At 35.6% G+C, this 24,254-nt stretch overlaps 1 protein-coding gene across 1 annotated transcript in view; it reads right to left on the minus strand.

The window, feature by feature from the left end:
• LOC114329323 (uncharacterized) overlaps positions 1 to 24,254 on the minus strand; it is a 190,759-nt gene that overhangs the window by 8,679 nt on the left and 157,826 nt on the right. Inside the window, exons 6-25 of the mRNA XM_050649316.1 lie at positions 5,997 to 6,260; positions 5,671 to 5,943; positions 5,345 to 5,617; positions 5,019 to 5,291; positions 4,693 to 4,965; positions 4,367 to 4,639; positions 4,041 to 4,313; positions 3,715 to 3,987; positions 3,389 to 3,661; positions 3,063 to 3,335; positions 2,737 to 3,009; positions 2,411 to 2,683; positions 2,085 to 2,357; positions 1,759 to 2,031; positions 1,433 to 1,705; positions 1,107 to 1,379; positions 781 to 1,053; positions 455 to 727; positions 129 to 401; positions 7 to 75 (exon numbers count right to left, since the gene is read on the minus strand). Coding sequence (XP_050505273.1) covers positions 7 to 75; positions 129 to 401; positions 455 to 727; positions 781 to 1,053; positions 1,107 to 1,379; positions 1,433 to 1,705; positions 1,759 to 2,031; positions 2,085 to 2,357; positions 2,411 to 2,683; positions 2,737 to 3,009; positions 3,063 to 3,335; positions 3,389 to 3,661; positions 3,715 to 3,987; positions 4,041 to 4,313; positions 4,367 to 4,639; positions 4,693 to 4,965; positions 5,019 to 5,291; positions 5,345 to 5,617; positions 5,671 to 5,943; positions 5,997 to 6,260 — 5,247 coding nt within the window. The remainder of the gene's footprint in view (positions 1 to 6; positions 76 to 128; positions 402 to 454; positions 728 to 780; positions 1,054 to 1,106; positions 1,380 to 1,432; positions 1,706 to 1,758; positions 2,032 to 2,084; positions 2,358 to 2,410; positions 2,684 to 2,736; positions 3,010 to 3,062; positions 3,336 to 3,388; positions 3,662 to 3,714; positions 3,988 to 4,040; positions 4,314 to 4,366; positions 4,640 to 4,692; positions 4,966 to 5,018; positions 5,292 to 5,344; positions 5,618 to 5,670; positions 5,944 to 5,996; positions 6,261 to 24,254) is intronic.

The raw sequence follows: 24,254 nt of genomic DNA on the forward strand, positions 1-24,254 counted from the left end.
TGGAACATTGGCAGAATTTAGTACAATCGCTAAGAGTGAAATAAACCGAATCGGGTCCATCTACTGCTGGACAAACTGTAAACAAATGCTTAGAACTCGAACTCTACGATGCATATTAGTTTACTTACCGACACCTTCTTTTTGACATGAATTAGGAGCTGGAGTTGGGTTTGTGTTGTTTCCACTGTCTTGTGTTTGTGTGACAGTCTGTTCTGTTGTCACTGGGTCGGAGCCTCCGCATCTTGCATTCTGTGGCCAATCGCAAACGTTCAATTTTGGGTTGAAGTGAAGACCAGCAGGACAATTATGTTCATATGGCACACCGTTGGAACATTGGCAGAATTTGGTACAATCGCTGAGAGGGAAATAAACCGAATCGGGTCCATCTACTGCTGGGCAAACTGTAAACAAATGATTAGAGCTCGAAATCTAAGATGCATATTAGTTTACTTACCGACATTTTCTTTTTGACATGAATTAGGAGCTGGAGTTGGGTTTGTGTTGTGTCCACTGTCTTGCGTTGGTGTGACAGTCTGTTCTGTTGTCACTGGGTCTGAGCCTCCGCATCCTGCATTCTGTGGCCAATCGCAAACGTTCAATTTTGGGTTGAAGTGAAGACCAGCAGGACAAGCATGTTCATATGGCACACCGTTGGAACATTGGCAGAATTTAGTACAATCGCTCAGAGGGAAATAAACTGAATCGGGTCCATCTACTGCTGAACAAACTGTAAACAAATGTTTAGAACTCGAACTCTACGATGCATATTAGTTTACTTACCGACACCTTCTTGTTGGCATGAACTAGGAGCTGGAGTTGGGTTTGTGTTGTTTCCACTGTCTTGTGTTGGTGTGACAGTCTGTTCTGTTGTCACTGGGTCTGAGCCTGCGCATCCTGCATTCTGTGGCCAATCGCAAACATTCAATTTTGGGTTGAAGTGAAGACCAGCAGGACAAGCATGTTCATATGGCACACCGTTGGAACATTGGCAGAATTTAGTACAATCGCTGAGAGGGAAATAAACTGAATCGGGTCCATCTACTGCTGGGCAAACTGTAAACAAATGATTAGAGCTCTAACTCTAAGATGCATATTAGTTTACTTACCGACACTATCTTTTTGACATGAATTAGGAGCTGGAGTTGGGTTTGTGTTGTTTCCACTGTCTTGTGTTGGTGTGACAGTCTGTTCTGTTGTCACTGGGTCTGAGCCTCCGCATCCTGCATTCTGTGGCCAATCGCAAACATTCAATTTTCGGTTGAAGTGAAGACCAGCAGGACAAGCATGTTCATATGGCACACCGTTGGAACATTGGCAGAATTTAGTACAATCGCTGAGAGGGAAATAAACTGAATCGGGTCCATCTACTGCTGGACAAACTGTAAACAAATGCTTAGAACTCGAACTCTACGATGCATATTAGTTTACTTACCGACACCTTCTTTTTGACATGAACTAGGAGCTGGAGTTGGGTTTGTGTTGTTTCCACTGTCTTGTGTTGTTGTGACAGTCTGTTCTGTAGTCACTGGGTCTGAGCCTCCGCATCCTGCATTCTGTGGCCAATCGCAAACGTTCAATTTTGGATTGAAGTGAAGACCAGCAGGACAAGCATGTTCATATGGCACACCGTTGGAACATTGGCAGAATTTAGTACAATCGCTGAGAGGGAAATAAACTGAAGCGGGTCCATCTACTGCTGGGCAAACTGTAAACAAATGCTTAGAACTCGATCTCTACAATGCATATTAGTTTACTTACCGACACTTTCTTTTTGACATGAATTAGGAGCTGGAGTTGGGTTTGTGTTGTTTCCACTGTCTTGTGTTGGTGTGACAGTGTGTTCTGTTGTCACTGGGTCTGAGCCTCCGCATCCTGCATTCTGTGGCCAATCGCAAACATTCAATTTTGGGTTAAAGTGAAGACCAGCAGGACAATCATGTTCATATGGCACACCGTTGGAACATTGGCAGAATTTAGTACAATCGCTGAGAGGGAAATAAACCGAATCGGGTCCATCTACTGCCGGGCAAACTGTAAACAAATGCTTAGAACTCGAACTCTAAGATGCATATTAATTTACGTACCGACACCTTCTTTTTGACATGAATTAGGAGCTGGAGTTGAGTTTGTGTTGTTTCCACTGTCTTGTGTTGGTGTAATAGTCTGTTCTGTTGTCACTGGGTCTGAGCCTCCGCATCCTGCATTCTGTGGCCAATCGCAAACATTCAGTTTTGGGTTGAAGTGAAGGCCAGCAGGACAAGCATGTTCATATGGCACACCGTTGGAACATTGGCAGAATTTAGTACAATCCCTGAGAGGGAAATAAACCGAATCGGGTCCATCTACTGCCGGGCAAACTGTAAACAAATGCTTAGAACTCCAACTCTAAGATGCATGTTAGTTTACGTACCGACACCTTCTTTTTGACATGAATTAGGAGCTGGAGTTGGGTTTGTGTTGTTTCCACTGTCTTGTGTTGGTGTGACAGTGTGTTCTGTTGTCACTGGGTCTGAGCCTCCGCATCCTGCATTCTGTGGCCAATCGCAAACATTCAATTTTGGGTTAAAGTGAAGACCAGCAGGACAATCATGTTCATATGGCACACCGTTGGAACATTGGCAGAATTTAGTACAATCGCTGAGAGGGAAATAAACCGAATCGGGTCCATCTACTGCCGGGCAAACTGTAAACAAATGCTTAGAACTCGAACTCTAAGATGCATATTAATTTACGTACCGACACCTTCTTTTTGACATGAATTAGGAGCTGGAGTTGAGTTTGTGTTGTTTCCACTGTCTTGTGTTGGTGTAATAGTTTGTTCTGTTGTCACTGGGTCTGAGCCTCCGCATCCTGCATTCTGTGGCCAATCGCAAACATTCAGTTTTGGGTTGAAGTGAAGGCCAGCAGGACAAGCATGCTCATATGGCACACCGTTGGAACATTGGCAGAATTTAGTACAATCCCTGAGAGGGAAATAAACCGAATCGGGTCCATCTACTGCCGGGCAAACTGTAAACAAATGCTTAGAACTCGAACTTTAAGATGCATATTAGTTTACTTACCGACACCTTCTTTTTGACATGAATTAGGAGCTGGAGTTGGGTTTGTGTTGTTTCCACTGTCTTGTGTTGGTGTGACAGTCTGTTCTGTTGTCACTGGGTCTGAGCCTCCGCATCCTGCATTCTGTGGCCAATCGCAAACATTCAATTTTGGGTTGAAGTGAAGACCAGCAGGACAAGCATGTTCATATGGCACACCGTTGGAACATTGGCAGAATTTAGTACAATCGCTGAGAGGGAAATAAACTGAATCGGGTCCATCTACCGCTGGACAAACTGTAAACAAATGCTTAGAACTCGAACTCTACGATGCATATTAGTTTACTTACCGACACCTTCTTTTTGACATGAACTAGGAGCTGGAGTTGGGTTTGTGTTGTTTCCACTGTCTTGTGTTGTTGTGACAGTCTGTTCTGTTGTCACTGGGTCTGAGCCTCCGCATCCTGCATTCTGTGGCCAATCGCAAACGTTCAATTTTGGGTTGAAGTGAAGACCAGCAGGACAATCATGTTCATATGGCACACCGTTGGAACATTGGCAGAATTTAGTACAATCGCTGAGAGGGAAATAAACCGAATCGGGTCCATCTATTGCTGGGCAAACTGTAAACAAATGCTTAGAACTCGAACTCTACAATGCATATTAGTTTACTTACCGACACCTTCTTTTTGACATGAATTAGGAGCTAAAGTTGGGTTTGTGTTGTTTCCACTGTCTTGTGTTGGTGTGACAGTGTGTTCTGTTGTCACTGGGTCTGAGCCTCCGCATCCTGCATTCTGTGGCCAATCGCAAACATTAAATTTTGGGTTGAAGTGAAGACCAGCAGGACAATCATGTTCATATGGCACACCGTTGGAACATTGGCAGAATTTAGTACAATCGCTGAGAGGGAAATAAACCGAATCGGGTCCATCTACTGCCGGGCAAACTGTAAACAAATGCTTAGAACTCGAACTCTAAGATGCATATTAATTTACTTACCGACACCTTCTTTTTGACATGAATTAGGAGCTGGAGTTGAGTTTGTGTTGTTTCCACTGTCTTGTGTTGGTGTAACAGTCTGTTCTGTTGTCACTGGGTCTGAGCCTCCGCATCCTGCATTCTGTGGCCAATCGCAAACATTCAGTTTTGGGTTGAAGTGAAGGCCAGCAGGACAAGCATGCTCATATGGCACACCGTTGGAACATTGGCAGAATTTAGTACAATCCCTGAGAGGGAAATAAACCGAATCGGGTCCATCTACTGCCGGGCAAACTGTAAACAAATGCTTAGAACTCCAACTCTAAGATGCATGTTAGTTTACTTACCGACACCTTCTTTTTGACATGAATTAGGAGCTGGAGTTGAGTTTGTGTTGTTTCCACTGTCTTGTGTTGGTGTAACAGTCTGTTCTGTTGTCACTGGGTCTGAGCCTCCGCAACCTGCATTCTGTGGCCAATCGCAAACATTCAGTTTTGGGTTGAAATGAAGACCAGCAGGACAAGCATGTTCATATGGCACACCGTTGGAACATTGGCAGAATTTAGTACAATCCCTGAGAGGCAAATAAACTGAGTCGGGTCCATCTACTGCTGGGCAAACTGTAAACAAATGCTTAGAACTCGAACTCTACGATGCATATTAGTTTACTTACCGACACCTTCTTTTTGACATGAATTAGGAGCTGGAGTTGGGTTTGTGTTGTTTCCACTGTCTTGTGTTGTTGTGACAGTCTGTTCTGTTGTCACTGGGTCTGAGCCTCCGCATCCTGCATTCTGTGGCCAATCGCAAACATTCAATTTTGGGTTGAAGTGAAGACCAGCAGGACAATCATGTTCATATGGTACACCGTTGGAACATTGGCAGAATTTAGTACAATTGCTGAGAGGGTAATAAACCGAATCGGGTCCATCTACTGCCGGGCACACTGTAAACAAATGCTTAGAACTCGAACTCTAAGATGCATATTAGTTTACTTACCGACACCTTCTTTTTGACATGAATTAGGGGCTGGAGTTGAGTGTGTGTTATTTCCACTGTCTTGTGTTGGTGTAACAGTCTGTTCTGTTGTCACTGGGTCTGAGCCTCCGCATCCTGCATTCTGTGGCCAATCGCATACATTCAGTTTTGGGTTGAAGTGAAGACCAGCAGGACAAGCATGTTCATATGGCACACCGTTGGAACATTGGCAGAATTTAGTACAATCCCTGAGAGGGAAATAAACTGAATCGGGTCCATCTACTGCTGGGCAAACTGTAAACAAATGCTTAGAACTCGAACTCTACGATGCATATTAGTTTACTTACCGACACTTTCTTTTTGACATGAATTAGGAGCTGGAGTTGGGTTTGTGTTGTTTCCACTGTCTTCTGTGGGCGTGATAGTCTGTTCTGTTGTCACTGGGTCTGAGGCTCCACATCCCGCATTCTGTGGCCAATCGCAAACGTTCAATTTTGGGTTGAAGTGAAGACCAGCAGGACAATCATGTTCATATGGCACACCGTTGGAACATTGGCAGAATTTAGTACAATCGCTGAGAGGGAAATAAACTGAATCGGGTCCATCTACTGCTGGGCAAACTGTAAACAAATGATTAGAACTGGAACTCTACGATGCATATTAGTTTACTTACCGACACCTTCTTTTTGACATGAATTAGGAGCTGGAGTTGGGTTTGTGTTGTTTCCACTATCTTGTGTTGGTGTGACAGTCTGTTCTGTTGTCACTGTGTCTGAGCCTCCGCATCCTGCATTCTGTGGCCAGTCGCAAACGTTCAATTTTGGGTTAAAGTGAAGACCAGCAGGACAATCATGTTCATATGGCACACCGTTAGAACATTGGCAGAATTTAGTACAATCGCTGAGAGGAAAATAAACTGAGTCGGGTCCATCTACTGCTGGGCAGACTGCAAAAACAAAAGGTTATATATCTCTAAAAATTAGATAAATTACTACTAACCAATTCCTTCTTTTTGGCATGAATTGGAATTCGGAGTGGTTGAATCTGTTGGTGTAAATGGTGTAGTAATAGTAGGGCATGTATGAGTTTCTGAGCCTCTGCATCCTGCATTTTCAGGCCAGTCACAAACGTTTAATATGGGATTAAAATGAAGACCGTCTCGACATGTGTGTTCATATGGAACGCCATTTGAACATTGACAGAATTTGGTACAATTTTGTTGTGGGAAATATACGGAAGTCGATCCATCAATAGGAGGACAAACTGTAAATAATATAAAATTTCAATATTACTAATTTTGCTATTAGGATTGAAAACTACTTCATCTTTCAATTGCCAGATGACGCTAGTCACCTAATACCTTTACTTCGGTTGCAGTGGGTGGGAAAAACTCTCGGTGCTGGTCATTTAGAATATGGAGAACAGTGCCTACGTTCTCTCCGATGAGGCTTCAATAAGAGCCGAAAATAGCGATTCAGAGGGCTGGACTGCGCTCCGTATTCTAATTGAAAAGTAAGATTGTTTTGCCTTCTCATTGCAACTGAATAAAAATGGTATACATTTTTATTTTATAGTCATATTACTCCGTAGAGTTACCAGGTGCATTTTCCGTTGGAACTTTACGAGCTGCAGACGGGGGATGTGAATTGCATAGTGTAGAATTCCTTCCCTTTTTCTTCACTGCAGCATCCATGTGCTTGCATATTGTAGAAGCCTTGGAGGTGTCACCAGGAAAGTGTACCAATAAGTTTTCAATTTAAAAATCTTTTAGTAATGTTTTTAATATTCTCAATATTATTAATTTTGCTATTAGGATTGAAAACTACTTCATCTTTTAATATAAAATTGTTTATTGCGTTATCCTATAATGTGTAAAATAGAAGTGGATAGTTATAATACGAAATGGTAATGTAACTTTTTAGTAAAATTTACTTCTTCGAGATTGTAATAAATATTATAGTTTTGTTTATTTTATATTACCTGTTTCCTCGTATTTTTTATTGATTTAAGCATATTATACTCACTTCTTTGATTATTTTTTTATGTAGTTTCTCGTTATAGTTTTTATAATTTTTTATATACATATGTACAGGGCCGTCTTAACCACCCACGGCGCCGGGATGCAAGACTCATCTTCGCGCCCCCTTTTGTCAGAAGATTATATTACAGAATTAAAACTAATTACGTATGTTTTTTTTATTTTTATATATTAAAAAACATGGTTTCAGTATTCAAAAAAGATCAATCTTATAGTCACTATACCATACTTTTTAAGGTACATAATATCAAAGTCAACTTTTCTAGCTTTTAAGTTACCAAAAGTTATTATTGCTTCGGTGATATCTATTTTTACTTGCTTTTCTATACCTATTAAAGCCATGTTTGTTAATCTGTCTTGGTACATTGTGGAGCGTAAATAATTTTTGATCAATTTTTGTCTAGAAAAAGACCTTTCTCCTTCAGCTATTGTTACTGGAATTTGAGAGTGTTAAATATATCCTTAGATATGTAAAAAGATTTGGGAAAACGAAGAGTAAATTATTAGAATATAATATAACTTAAAATATCGAGTGGAGTTGTGTCTGTATTTATAAAAAATATTGGTAACAATTCTAACTCATGAAATAGATGTTCACCATCTATATCAGTTATATTTCCATGCGTTAGTTTTTTTTTAAATATAAACATTGTGTTTTTTTTTAAGTTTTCTTCGGAGTTTCTCCAACTCGATATACTTTCCAAGAAAGAAAAATTATAATTATGTTCCCTCACTTAATTTTGCAACGGCAATGTCCAATTAATAATAATAGAAGTTAACTTTAAAATTTTGTTTTGGGTCTAAAAGAGGTTCGTCTGCAGCCTCGTAATTGAAATGTCTTCTTCGGGATGTAGTTCTTTAGCAATTAATATATATATATATATATATATATATATATATATATATATATATATATATATATATATATATATATATATATATATATATATATTTGAAAAACAAAAAAACAAAAGATGTAAATCTTTGAAACACACTCAGTGATCAAAAGATCTAAGTTATTGGTTTACCGACCAAACGTACCTAAATCAAACAAATGAAATAGAGAATGTGGAAAAATCCCCTTACGAACAATTCACACATCCACCATTTCAGGTTAGGAAAAATTTCTTGAATAGAATCAAAGATCCAAACACCTGTTCTTAGAAATGTGTTTCGCCCTCTTCAACCTCTCTGGGCTTATCAATAAAGATGAGAGGTTGAATATCTTTAGACACATTCCATCAAAAAACAACATTCGAGACCCAGACATAGCAGGAGCGTATATCTACGCCGCATAATCTGACCATGACAGCCTCACGTTTTAATTCCCTAATTACTATAAGTAAAATATATGTTTGAAAAACAAAAAAACAAAAGATGTAAATCTTTGAAACACACTCAGTGATCAAAAGATCTAAGTTATTGGTTTACCGACCAAACGTAACTAAATCAAACAAATGAAATAGAGAATGTGGAAAAATCCCCTTACGAACAATTCACACATCCACCATTTCAGGTTAGGAAAAATTTCTTGAATAGAATCAAAGATCCAAACACCTGTTCTTAGAAATGTGTTTCGCCCTCTTCAACCTCTCTGGGCTTATCAATAAAGATGAGAGGTTGAATATCTTTAGACACATTCCATCAAAAAACAACATTCGAGACCCAGACATAGCAGGAGCGTATATCTACGCCGCATAATCTGACCATGACAGCCTCACGTTTTAATTCCCTAATTACTATAAGTAAAATATATGTTTGAAAAACAAAAGATGTAAATCTTTGAAACACACTCAGTGATCAAAAGATCTAAGTTATTGGTTTACCGACCAAACGTAACTAAATCAAACAAATGAAATAGAGAATGTGGAAAAATCCCCTTACGAACAATTCACACATCCACCATTTCAGGTTAGGAAAAATTTCTTGAATATAATCAAAGATCCAAACACCTGTTCTTAGAAATGTGTTTCGCCCTCTTCAACCTCTCTGGGCTTATCAATAAAGATGAGAGGTTGAATATCTTTAGACACATTCCATCAAAAAACAACATTCGAGACCCAGACATAGCAGGAGCGTATATCTACGCCGCATAATCTGACCATGACAGCCTCACGTTTTAATTCCCTAATTACTATAAGTAAAATATATGTTTGAAAAACAAAAAAACAAAAGATGTAAATCTTTGAAACACACTCAGTGATCAAAAGATCTAAGTTATTGGTTTACCGACCAAACGTAACTAAATCAAACAAATGAAATAGAGAATGTGGAAAAATCCCCTTACGAACAATTCACACATCCACCATTTCAGGTTAGGAAAAATTTCTTGAATAGAATCAAAGATCCAAACACCTCTCATCTTTATTGATAAGCCCAGAGAGGTTGAAGAGGGCGAAACACATTTCTAAGAACAGGTGTTTGGATCTTTGATTCTATTCAAGAAATTTTTCCTAACCTGAGATGGTGGATGTGTGAATTGTTCGTAAGGGGATTTTTCCACATTCTCTATTTCATTTGTTTGATTTAGTTACGTTTGGTCGGTAAACCAATAACTTAGATCTTTTGATCACTGAGTGTGTTTCAAAGATTTACATCTTTTGTTTTTTTGTTTTTCAAACATATATTTTACTTATAGTAATTAGGGAATTAAAACGTGAGGCTGTCATGGTCAGATTATGCGGCGTAGATATACGCTCCTGCTATGTCTGGGTCTCGAATGTTGTTTTTTGATGGAATGTGTCTAAAGATATTCAACCTCTCATCTTTATTGATAAGCCCAGAGAGGTTGAAGAGGGCGAAACACATTTCTAAGAACAGGTGTTTGGATCTTTGATTCTATTCAAGAAATTTTTCCTAACCTGAAATGGTGGATGTGTGAATTGTTCGTAAGGGGATTTTTCCACATTCTCTATTTCATTTGTTTGATTTAGTTACGTTTGGTCGGTAAACCAATAACTTAGATCTTTTGATCACTGAGTGTGTTTCAAAGATTTACATCTTTTGTTTTTTTGTTTTTCAAACATATATTTTACTTATAGTAATTAGGGAATTAAAACGTGAGGCTGTCATGGTCAGATTATGCGGCGTAGATATACGCTCCTGCTATGTCTGGGTCTCGAATGTTGTTTTTTGATGGAATGTGTCTAAAGATATTCAACCTCTCATCTTTATTGATAAGCCCAGAGAGGTTGAAGAGGGCGAAACACATTTCTAAGAACAGGTGTTTGGATCTTTGATTCTATTCAAGAAATTTTTCCTAACCTGAAATGGTGGATGTGTGAATTGTTCGTAAGGGGATTTTTCCACATTCTCTATTTCATTTGTTTGATTTAGTTACGTTTGGTCGGTAAACCAATAACTTAGATCTTTTGATCACTGAGTGTGTTTCAAAGATTTACATCTTTTGTTTTTTTGTTTTTCAAACATATATTTTACTTATAGTAATTAGGGAATTAAAACGTGAGGCTGTCATGGTCAGATTATGCGGCGTAGATATATGCTCCTGCTATGTCTGGGTCTCGAATGTTGTTTGTTGATGGAATGTGTCTAAAGATATTCAACCTCTCATCTTTATTGATAAGCCCAGAGAGGTTGAAGAGGGCGAAACGCATTTCTAAGAACAGGTGTTTGGATCTTTGATTCTATTCAAGAAATTTTTCCTAACCTGAAATGGTGGATGTGTGAATTGTTCGTAAGGGGATTTTTCCACATTCTCTATTTCATTTGTTTGATATATATATATATATATATATATATATATATATATATATATATGTTCGGAAAGGTTTCCGCGGTTAATACAATGAAACTTAAAGCTAAAATCAATATCAACAAAAGAATTAATATTAAAATTAAACTCACCAGGCTTCCGGGTTGAACCGCGTCGTTGGTTTCTAGGCCGAGCTTTCGACGTCCTCTCTGACGTCATCTTCAGGGCTTCCGGGGTCTCAGTCTCCTGAGGCTCCAGACACTACACTCACTACTCACTACTTCACTACTCACTGCAATACTGTTGTTGCTGACGCTGGGGCGGTCATTTATACCGTGGACTGGTGTGACTGACGTGGCTGTCGATGACGTGGCGGAGTGGGAATTAGCGCGAAGACGATTTGGAGTTCGCGCCTCTCCAAATCGTCTTCGCGCTAATTCCCACTCCGCCACGTCATCGACAGCCACGTCAGTCACACCAGTCCACGGTATAAATGACCGCCCCAGCGTCAGCAACAACAGTATTGCAGTGAGTAGTGAAGTAGTGAGTAGTGAGTGTAGTATCTGGAGCCTCAGGAGACTGAGACCCCGGAAGCCCTGAAGATGACGTCAGAGAGGACGTCGAAAGCTCGGCCTAGAAACCAACGACGCGGTTCAACCCGGAAGCCTGGTGAGTTTAATTTTAATATTAATTCTTTTGTTGATATTGATTTTAGCTTTAAGTTTCATATATATATATATATATATATATATATATATATATATATATATATATATATAATCCTAAACCCATTTACCCTAAGGCGTCGGGTGTAATGTCTTTAGTTAGTTGCATGCACAATTTTTCTCCATTGCTTCTTATTCTTTGCTTGGTTTGTTGCTTGTTCTTTGCTGATTCCTCGTGTTTCTAGGATTGAGGTTAGATTATATAATACCGAGTAAATTATTATCTGCTCGAACGCAGTGTCAGTGCGGTTGTTGGTTAAATCTTTACTACCTTGATCAAGCATCTTAACAGCTTCTGAAATAATAATATCGCTCGTATGCAAAGTTTTGCTGACAATATTAACCTTTGCTAAAATATTGTACTATGTCACGACAGAGCAGATAAACTTAAAGTTCTTTAATTCTGTCATCAATGAGCTTGAAATGTTTCTTGTGTCATTGTTGTACTTGTTGTCAAAGATTGAGTATAATGCATCGTAAATGTTCCCCATATTAAAACGAAGTATTTTTAATGAGTCAATTCTACTCTCCCATCGTGAACGGCCGTAGCTCAGCGGTATGATACCTGGTTTCATAAGCTAGAGCGCACGGGTTCGATCTCCGGCAACAACAATATATTTTCATTTATAAAAATGATACGAGCCGTTGACCGTGCCTCGGAGAGTACGTTAAGCCGTCGGTTCCCCTGCGTTAGTGTACATCGACGCTAGTTACTTGAAACAGTGCCGAATGTCGGAATTCGAAAGGATCTCCCCGGAAAAAATGCCATACGATATTAAGTGACTACAACTTTTCTTGTGTCTTTCTAAAAACGTAATGAACATCTTTCTTGTCGCAAACGTGCGGGCTTTACATAGTCGGTATTTTTTAAAGGTGGCGGTATAATATTTTATGATAGGAAAATATAAATGCTGATTTTCAAAAACCTAACTTTCTTCATTAAACGTGCTCCACACTCTCGGAGAAGTTACTTCGCAAAAGTTGACCGAAGACCGAAGTACCCTCTCTACGCACTCGTTTGAAGTGCGATACCGACAAAAAGCGGTGCGATACCGACAAAGAGCGGTGCGATACCGACAAAGATCCCTTTGACCAGACCGACAGATTTCGGAAGTAGAACGAAGTTAGGCAAAGTTACACAAGGTGGTCGTCTACATTCTCGTACTTGTTGAACCTCGATCGACTTCGACGAGAGTGAAGTGCGGGCTTAAAGTCCGTCGTATATGCGTCGCAGCGTCGCTTGTATACATACATCATACATAGCTCCCCAAACGGCATTTATACTTTTGTCAACAGAATCCATAACAGAATCTGATACACTGATAATTTTTACAAGATGGTGATTCACTGTCACTGGACATTCAATATTGGTCAAAATAGTGTACGCGTCACCTTTTTGAAATTATTGTCGGAATAATCTAAATGGGTTTCATATTTCATTTGCATATCGTAGATCGTAGGTGTAGTAAGCATTATTAACCTTTGTAGAAAATACTGAAAGTGCACTTAATATGTTTTTGTTATTTGTACTTTTTTTAAGGAGCCTATCAAGTGTTCGGCTTGCCCCCTTTGGACTTGGTGCCCGGGTGCCTCTCGCCCCTTGCACCCCCGGGTTAAGACGGCCCTGCGTATGTATACAACAGTTACGCAGAAAATAACAATTTATTTTATAAAGTATGTTATGGTCTCTTATAAAAGATGATTTTATAAGAGGTCGGATAACACCAACCGGTGACAGTGGATACGGTGATGGCAAGGAAAGCAAGTAGGATACCAGAAAGTAAAGTGGTGGAAGTTGAAGGATTAGGAGTTGACAAAAGTCTTTAATAGTAAAGAGCTGGAAGAGTATAATGAAAAAGATATAGTCGAGGAAATGAAACTGAAAAAATGGCAAAACATCGCAATTTTTTCGTCCAGCATCGATTTGTACAAAAATTTGGAATTAGGCTCTTTTCACCCTCTAGTTCATTTTCTATATTGAGCCGTTGTGCGCTTTTGGTTTTTTAAGGGTGAAAACTACCCCTAATTGTAAAAGATTATAAAATAATATTTTAAACTTTAATATTGTCAACATTTGGTTTTTATTAGTTACATAATGATTGTTTTTTGCTTTAAGATATACTACCATAATATTTCAACCCTTAAAACCACCCTTGTTGGAGCTATACCTATATAAAAAATTTACTTATCCTAAAAGAATAATTTCGGTTTGCTTCGATTTACATAAAAATTCAGGATTAAAATCATCTTATCCTGTACTTAATATTCTATATCATGCTCAAGGGCGTTGATTATTTTTAGGGGTGTAAACTACCCCTTATTGTCAAAAATTATATAAAAACATTGTAAACTTTAATATGGGTAAATTTGGTTTTGATTGGTTAAATAATGATTGTTTTATGCTTTAGGATATAATATCATAATATTTCAACCCTTAAAAACCACCCTTAATAACATTACAATTTTTTCTATTCTCATACTATAATATATCAATTATGATGTCACTACCTGTATCATAATGAACTTCATTATGATACAGATTTTTAACCAATAGAATCGCGTAATGGCATTCGCGATAAAGGTGGTACACGCGCAGTGACCAATGGCGAGTCAAATACATACGCTTTGACAGTTCTCAATATGTAAACATACCGTCAAACTGACAAACTACTAAATTTATTTGTGTTATAAAATTAATAAATTTGAATAAATTTTTTGTTGTGAATGATCATAGAAAAAATAGTGTATACAACTTGCATTTAATTTTCATTATGAAGCTCGTACTCTATACAAAACTCGCCGCATACGGCTCGTTTCATAACCCTCATACTTGCTTCATAATAACCATCATTAAATGCTCGTTGCATAATATACTATTTTCTATTCTCATACTATAATATATCAATTATGATGTCACTACCTGTATCATAATGAACTTCATTATGATACAGATTTTCATTAAGATACAAATTTTTAACCAATAGAATCGCGATATGGCATTCGCAATAAAGGTGGTGCACGCGCAGTGACCAATGGCGAGTCAAATACATACGCTTTGACAGTTCTCAATATGTAAACAAACCGTCAAACTGACAAACTACTGAATTTATTTGTGTTACAAAATTAACAAATTTGAATATATTTTTTGTTGTGACTGATCATAGAAAAAATAGTGTATACAACTTGCATTTAATTATCATTATGAAGCTCGTACTATATACAAAACTCGCCGCATACGTCTCGTTTCATAACCCTCATACTCGCTTCATAATGACCATCATTAAATGCTCGTTGCATAATATACTATTATAAGTAGATAATTTAATAGATCTAGATATGCACAAATACAACTACAAATAGTTTTTTAGTCATCTTCCAGTAGTCCATTATTTGACGGTTTTTGCGGTAAATTTTAAAGAACCGCTTGGATTGACTTGAAATTTGGCATACATATAGGTAATATGTCAAAAAAAAAGTGATATTGTGCCGAGGTGTACTTTTGCTCTGGGGGTGGGTACCACCCCTTCTCGTGGGTGGAAATATTTAACCTCAAAATAACCTCGGAAATTGATAGATATTTCAATTCTGAGTAAAAAATCTTATATACGACTTTTTTGGTAAATTGATATTTAGCAACTTATTCACGATCGAAATTGATGATTTCCTACATGAAAAATGCATGTTTTTTAGTGTGTTTTCAAAAATATCTCTAAAATTATGCATTTTTACGAAAAAGTCATTATAATCAAAAAGAAACCTATTAAATCAGTGAATGGAGTGGTGTTCTTTAAATTATTATAGAAATAGCACAACCTAAGTTACAGCCTACTTAAATCGGGGTTTTTTCGAATTAACTTTGAATCAAACATTTTATCATTAAATAACGCAAGAAATAGAGATTTTTAGAAAAAAATTATGAAGACATCTTTTAAATATTTTACTTATACCTTTAAAAGGTGCTATGATAAAAGTGATTTGGATAAAAAATGGCTGAGTTATTACAAAAACAAAACGATTATGTCGTTGAAAAATCAAAAGAATAATTACTTAAATTTGTGAATTTTCCACAAAAATAAAAATTAACATTATTCCATATATAATTATTTAGGTTTATTTATAGCCTGACTACGCGTTCTGAGATTTTAACCAGTTTAAAGTGCTTAGGTTTGAAAAAAATTTCAATTTAGATTTAAATTATTTTTTGATATTTTATAAATGTTTTTCATTTTTCCAAAATTATTTGAAAACTAAAAGAAATCTGAAAAATATATATAAATACTAAAATGTAGTATTTTTTATACTAAAACTTATTCAGTTTTTTTAATGTCTCTATGGTAAACACTGAGTGAGGTATTTATATTTAAAGTTTGCACGTAAGTGTGAGAAGCAGTTTTCCAAGCTCTTTGAATCGCATGCTTTAAAAACCAAAGACCTCCAGAAAGTCCAGCTTCTGAATACTTTTAGAACTTACAATTCCCCACAAAATAAGCTTTGGAACAATGAAATATCTTGAAGATTACAGAAGTTATGGTTAAAAAACCATATTGAAACTTACGTCGAATACTTTTTAAGCGTTGATGTAAGTATTTTATTTTTTTTTTCATGAAAAAGGCGCATCGTATGAAAAAAGGGAAGATATATTTTCTGTCATAAATTAAATAAGTAACTCAAAAATGCTTTTTAATTTGAAATACCTCAGTGGCGTACTATTTTTTTTAATTCAGACTAGTACCCGTATGCGTGCCAATGGTGAATATAAAATTCTTAGTAGTAAGTCTGTCAATAAATGCGTAATAACAACCTCTTAAAACCCACCAAATTTTATTTGCGTATCTCAACCGGTTTTAGAGCAATCAATAAATCTTCACTTTGTAAGAGAAATCTCAACACCCCGTATCTTGGAACTTCATTAACTACGACTCTGGTTCTACTAGGTCTCCAAACCTTCATACATACACAGATTTTTTCAGTTTTTCATAATCTATATTTCTGCTCGGAATATTTTTTCGATAAAATACTTACTTTCTGAGTTATTTGCGAAAAACCGTCTAACAACGTGGTTCTTTTGTTGAAAAATTAACATATTCACTCGCAAATAACTCGAAAAATATTGACTTAGTGAAAAAACTTTATAGAACAAAAGTTGCTTAGAATTAGTCAGTTTATCCATTTCCGGACTTATTTTGGACCTATATTTTTTCACCCCTGAGAAGGGGTGAAACTCACCCCCAGGGCAAAAGTACACATCGGTACTATATCACTTTTTTTCCTTAACTCATTAGCTATGTGAATGCCAAATTTCATGTCAACCCAAGCGGTTGTTTAAAATTCACAGGTTTTGCAATATTTTACTGAGAGTGAATGATCTAATAAATCTATTTGTAGGGGTAATTTATAAGGGTTGAAAATATTAAATACTTAATAAACTAAATTGCAAACATAAAATAAAGTTTAGATCACTACAAAATACATCATTACCTAATTTAAAGTTACAAAATATTTTTTATACAAATTCTTATTTAGAGGGTAGTTTTTAAGGGTTTAAAAATAGTTAAAAACTATAAAATAAATTTCAATATGAGAAACAATCAAATTCCTATATTTAGCATACTATTTAACGTAACTACACATAATTTAGATTTAAATAACGTTTTATCGGCTGTTTTTAATTTTTGGTAAAAAAGGGTAGTTTTCACCTCTTAAAAATAAAAAGCACACATTGTAGTCATATCACTTTTGAAGAGAAGGATAAGATGAGCTTATTTGCAAAATTTCTTCTAAATCGGAGCGGTTCTTTAAAAGTTAGAGGTCTTGCAATTTTTTACCGTACGTACTACAGTACCGAACGTACTACAGTATAGAACCGGTTCTGTGGTATTATACATAATATAATTATGTACATTGAAAACGCTCCATAAGCGGACTATTCGAATTTTTCGAAAAAAAAATTCGTTTTATAAATATAGCTCCTTAATTTTTGTCGATAAATAGTTTTTTCAAAAGCGATTTTGTAATATTTTTGAGGAGCTATTAGACTATGTAAATTAAATTCCGTAATATCTTTTAGTTTTTAATTGGGCTGGGTTTAAAGGGCTCGAATAAGGGAGTGTGTACTCGTAAATAGAGGTTTTAAATAGCTAGATCTCGCTAACTATTCACTGTGATTAAAATCTATGTACAAGGAAATTTTAGTTATTAAAAAAAAACAATTTATTAGTCTATCATTTTTTTCGTAACTCCAGTATTTTCCGAGATATTTTGAAGTAAAAGGTGAAAAATACGAAATTGCAAAAAATCAATTTTTTTTAAACTCCAATTTTTCTAAAATTAGGCCCTGTAAATAGGTCAAACTTCTTGGGTGTATTGGTAATACAAATATACAAGGAATTACAGAAAGGTGAAGACCAACTTTTAATTAGGAGGGTAGTTTAGGGCAGGGCCGTGCCGTGCTATGATGCGGCGAGGCAGTCGCATCAGGCGGCATTACAATGGGGGCGGCATAATCAGTAAAATCAAAAATTAAAGTGTCAGATTGTGTAAAAATGTTGTCAGAAACTATAGAAAAACTGAAAAGTTAGAGACAATATGGCTAATCTGGCTAATTGGTCTTTACCAAAGCCATCAAATTGAATAAAAAAAAATATGGTTAATGACAAATAAAAATTTAATAAAATTGCAGAAAATCTTGATATAAGTTCCGGATTTCCAGCTGAAATAGAAAATTCGAGCCAGGAGGAAAAGCGTTTATTTGATTGCGAAAAATCTGTGGACGGGCTCTTAACAGATGGAGCTAAATTTAAAATGAACTTGTTCATCTATATTTTAATCCGGCCGCTCACGGTACTTCGGTGTCGTTCGACAAAATCGTCGATGATATTAATTCTGCAGTACTACAGCAGATAGACTGTCTGTCTGCGGTAAAATTGTACGATTTCGTTGGATGCGTAGGCGCAAAATTTGCCTTGTATGTAATGCGTTTTAAATGCATTCATTTTTTCGAATCTTGGGAAAACTAATTAGTATTTTTGAAAAATTTAAACGCAGAATAAAAGATTGCATTATTACCGAGGGCCGAAAATCCATGAAAACCTCTATAATGTTTATTTGAACAAGTTACAGGGGTGAAAAAAAAAGAGAAAATTGAGTCTACTTTTTAATTTCAAATATCTTATTCAAAAGAAACTTTTTTTTATTCTAAGGGACTTTCGGTTTCTTTCTTTCAGTTATTCAATCTGCGTTTAAATTTTTCAAAAATATTTAATAGTTTTTCAGGATTCGAAAAAAAATGAATGCATTTAAAAAGCATTGCAAGCAATTTTGCGCCTATGCTCTTATTTCTTTGATTGATCGATTTTCGCTTCTAGAAACTTATAACTTTGTAAGCGTTAAGATATTTTTTGCATAAAAACGGTGCGTCGTATGAAAAAAAATATATTTTTGTCACAAATTAAAAAAGGAATTCAATTTTTTTTTAATTTGAAATATCTCAGTGGCATACTATTTTTTTTTTCTATAAAAAAATTCAGGCCATTACCAATATGCGCGCCAATGGTGCGTATAAAATTTTTAATTGTATGTCAAAAAATGCACAATAACTAACTACCTCTTATAACTATACCTCTAATAAATAAATCGTCAGCTTGTAATCACAATTTCAACACCTCGTATCTCGGAAACGAAGAATTTGCGTACATACTATGTTTATCGAGCAAACTGTCATTATTTTTTCATGCAGAATTGCCCATTAAAGTTTGTCATACTTATTTAAAAACACCCTGTATAAGGGGCCGCATTTTAAAGACTTGCATCATATTGAAAATATGTACCGCACGGCTCTGGTTTAGGGGGTGGTTTTCACAGATTTTTTCGTAGAGAAAAGCAGGTACCGACCTTTTTTTGATCATAAGTCGCTAAATTTTCATGCTAGATACTTTTTATTATTATTTTTTTAAATGATCTAATTGTATACTCAAAAAAAATTATTTAAATTTTCTTCAAAAAATGCAAATGTTGTTCTGAAGCTATTTTCTTGTGGCATTTTTATAATCAAGTATATTCAAATGGGAAATAAGCCACGATTTTACCTAAAAATGATTTTATTAACGTTTCGACGTCCAAGTCGGGTGTCGTTGTCAAAATACAAAATAATACTAAATAAACAAAAATGTTATGGCTTAGTAAAAAATTCTTCTAATAATTTATTTAATCTGACTCATTTATATCGGCAATTCAGACACCTATTATATGTACATTTTAACCCTTAAGTACTAACATCTTAAATCAATGGCGCAAACACTAACTAACCGCCTGACAGACGGGTTTCACAATTTACTGGTTATTTTTCTTTTGTTAAATATTATAATGAAAAAAAATATTTCGATGACTTACTGAAAGTATTACTTATATAAAAAACACAGTAATTGATCTAGTTTTTCTGTATTTATTAAAATACAAAACATTATAACAAGAATGGAAGGATTGTTTGTGTGACTTTTTATTCCTGAAAAAAAGTGTGATAAAAATGAAACCAATTAAAGAATCTTGATAAAAATTTACAATCGAGTTAAACAAAGAGTAATAAATATGAAAATAAAAAAAAATTTAAAAAATATTAAACCAAAAAAAAACTGACAGGCACTAAAATTTGTACAGTGTAGCAATGGTAGTCAGTGGCAACATTTTCAGCACAAATTGATCCCACTTCGCTTACGTCGTCTTCTACCTCATCAAGTCATTTCAAAAGAATTTCCTCATAGTCTTTATCCCCTTATTTGAACTTTCTGACGAACTGGGGCACATTATGTTTAATGAAGAACTGGGCACAAACACTAACACCCCGTCTATTAGACGGAAATCAAACTTTGAGTCTAAATATCTGTCGAATAACAACTTGCAGCAAATTGCCGAATTCAATACTAGTAAATAACAACCCAACTTGAAAAGTCATAAACGGATGACCTTCAAATTTTTCTAGGAAGGGAAATATCCCACTTTTAAGAAACGATGCCGTCTGAGAGACGGTGTGTTGTTAGTACTTAAGGGTTAAAATAGACGACTTTAAAATGATATTGCCAATATTGATGAGTTGCGTTCCTGGGACGACTTTACTAAAAGATAGTTCATTCGACAAAAAAACGCACAACGACACCCAACTTGGGCGTCGAAACGTTAATAAAATCATTTTTAGGTAAAATTGTGGCTTATTTCCCATTTGAATATACTTGATTAAAAAATGCAAAGTTTTCCTGTTATTTGGCTTTATGCATTTGCCGAAATAACCTAACTTTTAACATGCCGTATCTTGTTTGTATTGGTCTTAAAAATATTATAGAAAAATAATTTGATTTGTGTTACTAAAAGATACAATTTTGATATCTACAGTTTTTTGATTAAATGCATATTTTTCGAGGTATTCTCAAAAAACCCTCTAAAGAAGTTGATTTTTTCTTCGAAAAACTGTTACGTTCAAGCGCGAATAACTAGAAAAATATTAAATGAAGTAAAAGTCAGACTTACTCTCAATCTTTATTATAACTTCCGACGACCGGTTTCGCTCTTTAAACTTTGTAGAGCATCTTCAGGTCAAAGGTAACAAGTTACAAAATGCTACAAATAAAAACCAGAATTAGAACATTGTCTGGTTGTAAAAGATGCTAAAGATCCATATGATCAAGCCAATGTTGAATAACATACATAAAAGTAGCGAAATAGCATACCAATGCACATGCAAGCATTCTTGGGGGTGGTGATACAAAACTTCCCTCAAACGCGACAACATGCGCAGAAGTATGCTATACATAATCATGCAATCATAACGTGTCGTACTTACATTCGGATACAAGGTGCCATCAACTCAGTTTTCATTATCATGATGTTTCTTTTAAAGTTATGTTAACGGGATATGGTGGAATAGACGGGCGATGCAGCAAAGGTAAACAAATCTATGGGAATTAGGAGTTCTTGAGGGTGATGAGATAGTTGGTGGAAGTTAACCAGCAAATCTATGTCTGTTGTTATGTTTGTGTAAATCAAATTAGTGAATGACTTTTTACAATTTTAATGTGTGTTGATTTTAAAGGTTTTATTTATTTTATTTTATTTTAATTTTATCTATATTTATATGTATATTAAAGAATTCTATTTATTATTAATGTAAGATTGACAACGTTTGGATCGTAAATGTATTGAGTAATTATTGTGTATGTTAGAATTTGATTGTGCAGTTGTAAAAAGATTATTTTAAGGTCAAAACCAGATCTGGTTTTGACCTTAAAATAATCTTTTTAAAACTGCACAATCAAATTCTAACATACACAATAATTACTCAATACATTTACGATCCAAACGTTGTCAATCTTACATTAATAATAAATAGAATTCTTTAATATACATATAAATATAGATAAAATTAAAATAAAATAAAATAAAATAAAACCTTTAAAATCAACACACATTAAAATTGTAAAAAGTCATTCACTAATTTGATTTACACAAACATAACAACAGACATAGATTTGCTGGTTAACTTCCACCAACTATCTCATCACCCTCAAGAACTCCTAATTCCCATAGATTTGCTTACCTTTGCTGCATCGCCCGTCTATTCCACCATATCCCGTTAACATAACTTTAAAAGAAACATCATGATAATGAAAACTGAGTTGATGGCACCTTGTATCCGAATGTAAGTACGACACGTTATGATTGCATGATTATGTATAGCATACTTCTGCGCATGTTGTCGCGTTTGAGGGAAGTTTTGTATCACCACCCCCAAGAATGCTTGCATGTGCATTGGTATGCTATTTCGCTACTTTTATGTATGTTATTCAACATTGGCTTGATCATATGGATCTTTAGCATCTTTTACAACCAGACAATGTTCTAATTCTGGTTTTTATTTGTAGCATTTTGTAACTTGTTACCTTTGACCTGAAGATGCTCTACAAAGTTTAAAGAGCGAAACCAGTCGTCGGAAGTTATAATAAAGATTGAGAGTAAGTCTGACTTTTACTTCATTTAAAATGAACTCTCACATGCAACCCATTCAAGATTAGAAAAATATTAGTTTTACGAAGAAAATGTAAAAAACATTTTTTTCTTAGAATTACTTTTTACATCGATTTACATGGTTAAAATGTAATAAAAAAAAATTCCCACCCCCGAGATGGGGTGGCAACCATCCCCAAGGTTTTAGCGCGGTATGATATAGAAAATGATCCTTGGACTATTCCCTACCTTCTGTGAAAATTTCAGGTAAATCCATGCTGGAGGAAAAAATTGCGAGCCAAAATGATTAATTTCCTCGACTAATACGGTAAATGACTGGTATTCTTTTTCTCATGAACATCTTTCAGTGCGTCACAGTTTTTCGATTTCTTTCTAACGCATTAAATTGTATGTGACAAAAAAAGGCACATCGGTGATTACTTTAGTAATTATTCTAGTTCGGTGATTATTCTAGTTGTCGATAGATGGCGCTATAATCGAAAAAAAATTATTTACGAATTATATAATATGTCTTCGAATATAATCTGCACAGTTTATAAGACCATACAAATCAAAGAAAATACCATTTTATAAATGCAATAAACACAATCGATTTGTTTTTACGCCAAATTGCAAATAAAATTTGACAACTGTCAGATTTAACTAAAATGTCATGTTAGAATAAATGTCATAAATGTATATTATCACAGACTAACCTTTTTTATATCATTTGTGACACACTGAAAAATGCTCATGAAAACAAGCATAGGAACAAAACAGCTAAGTTGATGTACGAGTTGTGAGAGGAAGTGCTAGAAAAACAAATAACAAATGGTCTCCTATGGATAAAGTAGCTTGGTCGTGAAACTATTAAGTGCAACAAAATGTTGAGCAGAAGAAATAGGCTAGAAAGAAGTATGACAGTCTAAAAGAAAAGAATATAATATGTAAGGATATATACAAGGTAATAAAAAGAGAAGCAAAGCGCTCTGTAAAAGATGCAAAGCTGTATGAGTTGAAAACACCCGATGGGATGAAAAGGTTATACAGCATTTTTAACGCAAGGGACAAGTCATCAAAAGACAACTCACGTGCGGAAGGTTAAAAATGCGGATGGATGAGTGTTAAGAAGCAACAAATATTATGATGAATGGTAAGGTCGAATGTTCCGATAGGAACTATGACAGCGGATGTCTTGTTTGCTTTGAAGCAGTTATAAAGAAATACGGTGGGAAGAACAGAAAACTACTTTTTGTATTCGTAGATTTTGAGAAGGTGTACAACATAGTTTCTAGACAAGAGCTGCTAAGATGTATGAGAGAAATGGGTTCCTGAGGGGTACGTAAGGGTCGTGCAGGATATGTATGAGGAAGCTTGCATCAACGTAAGGCTGCTTTGGGATTGACCGAAAGTTTTCCAGTAACGGTTGGTTTGCATCAATGCACTATCTACCTGTCCCTATCTGTTTTATTGTTATAAATTTACTAACAGAAAAGGTAAAGGAGGGGGCTCTTTGGTAAATGCTCTTTGCTGATGATATAGTGTTAGTGAATGACAGCAAATAAATGTTGGAGGGTTTGAGGAGGGACTTAAGATTAGCAGGTCCAAAACGGAGTGTATGTTCTTGAGAGAAACAGGAATGGTTGGGTACATCGAACTGTTTGGAAAACAAAAATGACGAGCATTTGCCCATAGGATACAGGCTGGTTGGATTAACTGGAAGCGAATGAATTGGGGTACCCTGCGATCTAAAAATCGGGGAAGGGCTGGAAAGAAAGATATACAGTAATGTG

This window comes from Diabrotica virgifera, chromosome 4 (assembly GCF_917563875.1).
Source record: "Diabrotica virgifera virgifera chromosome 4, PGI_DIABVI_V3a".
NCBI lineage: Eukaryota > Metazoa > Arthropoda > Insecta > Coleoptera > Chrysomelidae > Diabrotica > Diabrotica virgifera.